General features: G+C 49.9%; 1 protein-coding gene across 1 annotated transcript in view; it reads right to left on the bottom strand.

Moving 5' to 3' along the window:
• The window catches only part of kdm5bb (lysine demethylase 5Bb), a 15,778-nt gene extending 7,644 nt beyond the window's left edge, over window positions 1-8,134 (bottom strand). Inside the window, exons 1-12 of the mRNA XM_019888427.1 lie at window positions 7,780-8,134; window positions 6,437-6,514; window positions 6,099-6,221; window positions 5,847-6,017; window positions 4,914-4,970; window positions 3,461-3,708; window positions 1,433-1,721; window positions 1,234-1,353; window positions 976-1,134; window positions 675-856; window positions 407-569; window positions 198-317 (exon numbers count right to left, since the gene is read on the bottom strand). Coding sequence (XP_019743986.1) covers window positions 198-317; window positions 407-569; window positions 675-856; window positions 976-1,134; window positions 1,234-1,353; window positions 1,433-1,721; window positions 3,461-3,708; window positions 4,914-4,970; window positions 5,847-6,017; window positions 6,099-6,221; window positions 6,437-6,514; window positions 7,780-7,932 — 1,863 coding nt within the window. The 5' untranslated portion in view covers window positions 7,933-8,134. The remainder of the gene's footprint in view (window positions 1-197; window positions 318-406; window positions 570-674; window positions 857-975; window positions 1,135-1,233; window positions 1,354-1,432; window positions 1,722-3,460; window positions 3,709-4,913; window positions 4,971-5,846; window positions 6,018-6,098; window positions 6,222-6,436; window positions 6,515-7,779) is intronic.
• Between the last annotated feature and the right edge of the window lie 630 nt (window positions 8,135-8,764).

The raw sequence follows: 8,764 nt of genomic DNA, 5'->3' as shown, positions 1-8,764 counted from the left end.
GTAGCGGTGGAGCGTGCGGTAGTGACTGACGCATTGCCTACCGAGAGACATCTGGAGGGACGGGAAGAGAAGATCAAGGTCAGGTCATGCCGACGTGTGCGGAAAAACATCCCGGCGCGAAAATCGAAAAGGTTACGTGACACTTTTGAGACGCCGGGAACACGTTAAGGCCGAGCAAATCCCCAAATCCCGCTTACCCAATCAACAGTGCAGAAGTTGACTGCCTCCGCAAAGTTGAAGCCTTGATTGAAGCCGCTGTGGTAGGCTCTGGGAAAGGTGACGACAAATTCACCAGCGCACTGGTTTGTTCTATAAATCTGAAGCAGAAGGCCCCCAACCCCCCAAAAAAAATGAGGATCCATTCGGAGAGGCTATTTGTGGCGTGCCGACGATGCGCAAAACAGACCGGGACCCCGTGGGCCATCAGGGTATTCGGGTTCATGATGGTGACCAGCTGGTGCAAGAGGTCGGGCTGAGACTCAAACAGTTCCGGGGCCAGTTTCTTCATCACCTCCTCCAGCTGCTCCGCAGCACCGCCGGGAGCTCCGTACCAAGTTTTGGGCTCCCCCCTTGGAGTGAATCAAAGCAAAACAGGAACAATATAACGGGCTCCTCCTTCATCTGGCCTCGGAAAAGGTCCGTGAGCGTCGCTCCCGGTAGGATGTCTTTTGTACCAGTGGAGGTAGTTGATGGAGTAGCTCCAGTGGTCCTCGATGTGCCAACAGAAGGAGGAGAAGCACATGCCAACGTAAAGCCACGGCAACGTCATGCCGCAGATGTCCGCCGTCACGTGGGTGAGGACGGACGGGTTCATCATTGCCATGTTGTTGAGGTTCCACCCGCACCTGAGGTATTTCTGCAGAGATGCGGGCCGACAGACACGCAATGAGGCGCGGCCGTCGCTTCGGTCCCGCGACGGGCCTCGCCGTTTATGCGTCCATCGCTGTGGACGGTGCGCACGACTGATCGGTTTACCTCGTCCGCAGGCGAGACCTTAAATTTTCCATTGGGAATGGGGAATCCGCTGCCAAACTCCTTTGACGCAATATCTGCTCCATATTCGACGGTAACGTCCTCCTCGATGGCTCCTACCAAGCGCCAGAACTCTTTTTCCACGAGCTCCGTAGGGACCATCTGGAAGAGATTGATGAACCCGAGCAATCAGAATGTTTGTTGCGAAAAAAACAAACAAAAAAACATCATTTCTTTTGTGATAAACCACAGTCAACTTACGTGAACTGGCATGTTAAAATAATCGGACTTGAATGCATCCGCCATTTGCCCAAAGGCCCGAAGGGAGTAGTCCCTGTAAGCCTGCTCAAAGCCAAACGCTTCATGAGGCTTGCTACATTCCTACGAGAAGACAACAACGTATTCAGTCACATTTGCGCTTGTTTTATTCGGCAGTGTTGTTGACATCAAGCGGCGTTACCTGAGCCAGACACTTGGGGCACCTCCAGTCTCCCTTGGGGACGTCAGTCAGAGGGGGGATGAGGCAGAAGGTATGGTAGCTGTCGTCGCAGCCGTCACATAGCAACAAGCGGTCCTCGTCGCCCCCGCTGCCACAAACCAGACACACAACCAGATCCACCTGGAGGAGGAAGCAAAGGTTCCTACTCGATGCGCAGCAGTAGTGTGGGCCATCTTGAAAAATTCCCCTCTGATCATTTGTTATGGTTTTCTCTCTGCTAGTAAAAAATAGATATCGATAAATCTTTCCGCTGGGTCAATGAAACATTCCTCGCGCCTATACGCAGTCTTGGTTGTTCTTAGCTGGGGGATTTTGTTTTTGCATTTCTTTCCGCCCCTCCATTTTCTGATCCGCTTTATCGTCAGGAGGACGGCGGGCGTGCCGGAGCCCATCCCGGCCGTCACCTGGCAGTAGGCGGCGGACACCCGCAAACTGGTTGCCAGCCCAGCGCGGGGCACGCGCAGACCAACAACCGGTCGCGCTCGGAGATAAGCCACGCGGGGGCGGGGAGAGCATGCTAACTCCACACGGGGAGGCCGGAGCCGGGCTCGGACCCCCGCGCATCTGCGCCGTGAGGCCGACGCGCTAACCCTTTGATGGAGAAGGACAAACTTCATATTAACATGTTACAAAGTTTCATTTCAGTATATGCTTGATTGACCTCGAACGCGTGTGTTCACACAGCTTGTACACAATGAGAGCACACAGAAAAAAGGGCCAACTTTAGCTGAATGAAGCCAAGGCCTCATTAACTGGACAGGAAGGTTCAACTTCGGGAGGGCGGCATGACAAGATGTCCTTCAGTTTGTTACAGTGTCTCAATTCATGCGAAATCTACCCATTGAATTAACAAGGTATCCATTGTTTGCACCAGAAGATGTTTTGGTCTCCAGGTGTCCACCGAGGGGCTCATCGGTGGGCTGGGCGGGGAAGCGCGACATGCAAATAAGGAGGAATGTTTTTTTGGTATGTTACTTGTATTTTGCATATCCTGTGAAGAAAAAGTGGTCAGCGGGGGTGCGAAGGTGAGGTTTCGATTTGAGAGGAAACACGACTTGTATTGCCTTGCAACAAGTCCCTTTTGCTGATCAGCAAAAGACAATCTGTTGAAGCGCGACATGCAAATAAGGAGGAATGTTTTTTTTTGGTATGTTGCTTGTATTTTGCATGTCCTGTGAAGAAAAAGTGGTCAGCGGGGCTGCGAAGGTGAGGTTTCGATTTGAGAGGAAACACGACTTGTATTGCCTTGCAACAAGTTCCTTTTGCTGATCAGCAAAAGACAATCTGTTTCCGAGTTGAGTCGAGTCTTTTCATTCAACGTTCAAGCTGTCCGGGTGAATTCCCTGACATCTAGCCAAAATTGAGCACCAAAAGAAGCCCTGCTTTTCCAAAACGTTGGTCAGTACAGTGGACATTGTGCTACTGGAAAATAAAAATGATTTTCTTCTTGGGCCTGACTACAGTCACCATACTGTTCGCCCACCGCATTGACTCATGTTGCGTTGTGATTACCTGGGTGTCACCCGACTCACTGAAATGTCACGGAAAGAGCGGCCAGAAAAAGTCTCCCCCCCCCACCCGCCGTTCAAATGCCAGGTTTTTGTGGCGTCATCAACGAGACAAAGGTAAGTCATTTCAAAACGTGTGCCACCATTCCTGTCCTCCAAATGTCACAACTCAAACTTTGGGGCTGTTTTTCTTCAGCTGGACCTTTGGCTTTAAAAAAGGTGGGTGGGGGGGAATGCATTTGAGTTTCCTCAGAGGTGCTCGGAATGGTGGCGGCTGTGTGCCAACTCCCATTTAGCATGAATTTGAATAGGTTTGCTTATTTTTGAACATTGCCAATTCACAGTGTTAGCGGCAATTGTTACAACCACTTTATTTGGCTCTTTTTTTTTGGGGGGGGGGGGTTCCCCAAAGAGTTGTACAATCTGGAGGTGACATGAATGGCGGAACAACAATTTATTCACATTAAATCACAAAACCTGTCATTTGAACGGCCGTGCAGACATTAGATATCCATTGCGTGTTTGGTGACAAATGCGGAGAGAAGCATTTGAGTGAACAACCCCCACCTCATACTTCATGCGTTTTCCTCTGCGAGCGCCGGGGTAAGAATTGGCCATCTGGAGGGGCTGACTCTGTAGTGGCTCAGGCAGGTTCGGCTCCTTGATGTCGACCGGATCCGCACTTTCGGCACCCTCCTCCGGGTCTGCGTGGACTGCCTTTTGAACACACTGAAGCAAACAACGTGCGGGTGAATGCGCAGGTCGAGTGGTTCGCGCAGAAGAGCAAGAGAATGCCGCTTTGAAGAGCCGCTTTGCTAGGGTGCAAGAAATTTGTGCTCATGGCGGCTATCCGCTTCAAGGTGACATTACACAACTCATGACGGCATCAATGTCAAATGAATTCGGGGCGTCCGATGTTTGCATGGTTCGTTTTCCAAGGGGGAAAAAAAGAAAAGAACTCATGAGGAGCCTCGAATCAACAGGACATCCACGGCGGCCACGATGAATGGTTGTAAAAGGTGTTGACATTTTGAGGGATACAGCCAGAGTGCAAACCACGGCGGCCACGATGAATGGTTGTAAAAGGTGTTGTTGACATTTTGAGGGATACAGCCAGAGTGCAAATAAAAGGTGACTTGAGCATTCGGTCAAAAGCGATGACGGTCAGGGATGGGATGTCGTTAGCGTGCAAGAGAAACAACAGAGCATCACGCCAAAGCCAGCAGAGGCCAGATTTGAGATGAGGCGGCAGTGTCAGGGTGAAGAAAGGAAACAAGTGATTCCCAACCGGGCCGCACCGACAAACGATCCCATTTCACTTTGTTGCTCGGAAAGTTATCAGGAATTATTGACCATATAGAAATCCCGGCTATATCTGTTCATCTGTCCCGACCAGCATTTTACAGGGAGAGGCTGTACAAATAGCGGCGGTGCTTTTCCACGGGACGACCAACGGCGCCATGAAGCTGTGCATCTACCTGTTGCCAATCACACAACAGGATAAATGAAGTTTTCCTGCAAATCCATCACAGGACTGATTTCATTTTGTGAAGACAGTGGCGATGAGATCATTGGTTTCGTAATCGCACTTGTTGTGACATTTTGGGGTATGGGGGCGAGATTTTTCGAGTGCAAAATGGGTGCCTGGGCCCACTCAAGGTTGGGAAACATCGCAATAGAAGACATGATGTTACGCTGACTCCATTTTAGCGGGACGTGTTTTTCCTGTCCAGAAATCTTGGGACTGAGAAACAGGTCCGCTTTTGAGTCGAGAAAATTGGACAAGTTTTAAAAGGGTCAGTAATATCGCTTCCAACAACATTTTGTTTCTGCAAGCAAGACTTGGAAAAACAGGATCAAACCCAGCCAGAAAGACACAACATGCATGCAGCAGTTCATTGGAAGACGACTTGTTCTCTGTGGCGGCCACGTACCTTTTCGCGCTCAGGATCAGCCTCCAAACGCATCAGTTTGGAAGCTGCCTCTGGTGTCTGAGGCGAGAGAGAGCCGATGTAATTCAATTATTTCGAGCAAACTGCACTAAGAGGTCATGGGGCGCCAATCCGATAACGAGCTCTCTTGCAAGATATAAGTCACAGATTTCTTCCCAAAAACTTTTTGATGAGCCGCTATTGAACAGTGTCAGAGGGGTGAAACGCAATCAACTGAAAAGAATAGCACAGTTGTCAGTCACTCGCAATCGCGGACATCCCGTGAACGCATTTTATCTACGGCGTACATAAAAGACTTCAAATCCCACCAGAAGCCAGTTTGCAGATTCAGCGGTGCCTTGAGATACGAGTAACACGACTCACATGAGATTTTCGCCACTTTGTGTTTCGTGTTTTGCGCTGTTTTCGAATCATCAAGAAATAAAAATGGAAAAACAAAACCCAAACACAGCCATATTGGCAGCCGCATTGCGGAAAGACGCGGTGCTCCGTGACAGCTTCCCTGCACAACTCAGAGGCTTTGTACAGTAAAGATGCACTCATACAAGGCACGTGATTGGTTCCTGGCGCGCCAACAACCGGTGAGGGCATGACTGGATCCAACCCGTGAACCGATTGGTTGCGCATCATCACGCGCTCACCCAGCACCTTCCCTTGTTGTGTCTCGTCACGGCGTTGACTGTAGCTTACTGTTGTGTCCATGAGAACTTTTTTTTGTCCCAGCGATAATTTTTTGGGGGGAATGAGTTAAGCTGCCCCTTGCCACAATGCGTCCGGGCTGTGTGAGAAGGACCGGTTTAGCGTTACGAGCGTGGTCACGGAAACAATTAAAGTCGTTTCTCATGGCGCCGCTGTCTTGTATCAGTTGTAGCACGAACAAACAATGTCGTCCTATCGACGAGGCGCGCATCTTACCAGCAGATTTGCGCCGCTTTGAAAGAGATTGTAGGGGTAGAGAGTTTTCTCATAATGTCCTCGCAGGTGTGAGCCAACAGCTTTCCCCGGGGCGAAGCCCATCTGCATCGCAATCTTAGTCCAACGTCTGTCCCGGCAGACGATGTCAAATCCGCCTTCCTCCGCTACTAACTGTGATGGGACGTGACAGCAATGGGAAGGTTCGTTAGGCAATTCAAACAATTCTAAAGTGCCAGTTTATATGACACCAACCTTGTTGAGCTGGTACAAATCCAAAATCTTCCTCTCCACGTGGGGAATCTTCAAGGAACATCCCTGCAAATCCCAGAATTTGGCAATCTGGTCCAAAAAGTTGAGCTTGACTCTCGTCTGAGCCTGGGATGGGATAGACAATCGTTTGTAACAATCTGTATTTTGCTGATCGCAACACCTCCCGCCGTTTGATGAACCCACTCGTTATTCACAGTTCTCAAGCCACAACGGTTCTCATGCCTGCATACGCATCTTTATTTACCCAAGGGAGGCAGTGCTAAAAACACCGCAAATGTGTTTACGACAGCAAACATATGGCCAAATCAACAAACGCTCACCTCCAGTTCGTTGAGCCTCTGGATCCGAGGTACAAAGTGAAGTCTGTCAACATCGCAAGCAAATGGAGGCTGCCAACCCTGAAGAGCAACAGAGCAATATCAGCACATGAGCCTTTGTCTGGAAGTCGTAGGCTTGTTACGTTGGGGGCCACAGTCTATTGCTCTTATACGCTGCCTCAGTAGATTGTCGGCTTTCCTTTGTGAAGCCTTCACATTTTTTAAGTAATTTTTTATGATAGATATATGCAATTGACACAAAAGGCCTTTTGACATGGATCGCTCTGATCTTCCTCGGGGTGTAACTTACAGATAACCCCCCACCCCGCCTCCCCAAAAAGCCAAATGTAAAGGGCTTCTTTACACAGCTGAGCTTGGAAAACAAGAACGGTCGCGCACAAAAGGGGAGGTCCAAGTTTTTGTTCCAAGTAAGAAGCATACATCCCCCCACTGGCACACAAAATGGCCAGATGGAAGACTCAGTCAGTCACTCGGCCAGCTTACCACAAAGCCAACATGGAGGACGACACCCAACAAACTAGCTCGAAAATCGTACATGGAGGCTTGCTCGTCTTCAAGCCGTCATAGGTCACCATAAAAATGAAAATCAAACTCTCTAGGTTTCATGCTCTGGGTAGATACACCTCCATTTTAAGAGGCACAACTGTTTAATGACTGCATGTTATTTACATAACCTGCTGTACTTGTTATGGTGCCATTCGATGACTTTGTCAAGTCCATTCTTAACACCGGCCAAAGCGGGATTTATACAGAGCCTCTGTTGTGAAGATTCATATAAAGTGACAGTTGATGACAAGTGTTGGGTGTCACGCCGACCACAGAGCGATGCTCTTCGGCAAAGAACGTCCGAGAATCCACACAGATGCGACGGCCCATATGGGAGACAAAAAGCGATGTGCTTCATGATGACTTTTTTTGGCCGAATACGGCACAAGGCTGTCTTCCGCATATCCACCTATGACAACAGCACCGTGTGCTACATCATGACAGTTTCTGCTAGTTAGCATTAGCCTCTTAGCTCAAAGTCTCAGTGGCCGGAGCGCCGATGCTTTGTTGACACACGGCCAACAACAACGCGGTTCCACTCGGGCCACGCTCGTGGGACGAGTAAAGCGTCCGGGCCGGACGAAATCGGACCGCTCGTGACGCCAGCGACGCCGAAATCGACGCAGCGAGCCGCGGCAGCACAAAGAATGAACCTAGCCGTTCATCCGCCATGTTGAGCAGTCCCTTTAAATCCCTCGCCGCTTCACCTCCAACAAGCGTCGCGACCGAGCGAGCATCCGCGTCCAAAGGGGCGTTTAGACATCCGCGAACACGCTCACCTGAGGCGGCCGGACTTTGCAAATGCCCGTTTTCTCGGCGATGGGACGGATCTTATTGATGAAGGCATACGGGTCTGCAAATTCTTCCCAGCTGGGCTCGAACACCGGGCACTCCGGGGGCGGCTTGAACTCGTCCGGCCGAGGCTGGCTCATCGTTTCGGACAGGACGGGTCGGGTCACGGTGTCGTGGAAGGGGGGCTCCGTGTACGGGGCGGGGGCCGGGGGGTGTTTTATTCCGTTATTAACCGTCAGGCCCGGTGGCAGCCACTCGACATCAACACGAGATGAGGCAGCTGACACACACGCACACTAGTCCACGCGCACACCCATCCACGCACCGTGTCGGGAATGTTCCAAGGCAGTGAGCACGTCCGCTCAAAAAACTAGACACCAATTTGCTCCTAAGGTCCTCATGGTTTGACCTCGAGGTTTGCGCTTGAAACCACTTGAAATGATCCACATTCACCATTGTGACTCGTCGTGGCTCACGGTTATGGCGGGGACATAACGGTGTTTGTTTTTAGAATTGGTTTAAAAATCACAATTAGGAACCGAATTGGCTACAATAGCGTCCAGAACTGATTGATAACCAGATACATTCTATATGTCTCTCTTTCCCGATTTCCACACATTGTTCTCTGATGTACTGGAGAAGTAACCGCATTCTCAAGTTAGGTTGTTTATCTTGCTGTTATGTCTCGATCAAAAAGATACATTTTCAAGTTCAAGTTAACTTTATTGTCAAATGTGCTCTATGTGCAACATACAGCAGAGATGAAATTTCTTTCCTCTCAACCACAGTGCAAACGCAAGAGAGAGAGGAATATTTGATTTATTGATTGTAATTAGTCACTGATCGTGTTGTGGTACATTGTGCAGGCAGTGGGATCGGTTCCCCACCGGGTGACGGGGTGGATGTGGGTGTGAATGTTTGTTTGTCTCTTTATGTGCCTTGCGACTGACTGGCGACCAGTTCAGGGTGTAG

The sequence above is a fragment of the Hippocampus comes genome, unplaced genomic scaffold (genome assembly GCF_001891065.2).
Source record: "Hippocampus comes isolate QL1 unplaced genomic scaffold, H_comes_QL1_v1.1 scaffold152, whole genome shotgun sequence".
Classification (NCBI taxonomy): Eukaryota; Metazoa; Chordata; class Actinopteri; order Syngnathiformes; family Syngnathidae; genus Hippocampus; species Hippocampus comes.
The sequence above is the reverse complement of the archived record's forward strand: the minus strand, read 5'-3'. Positions and strand labels throughout refer to the sequence as shown.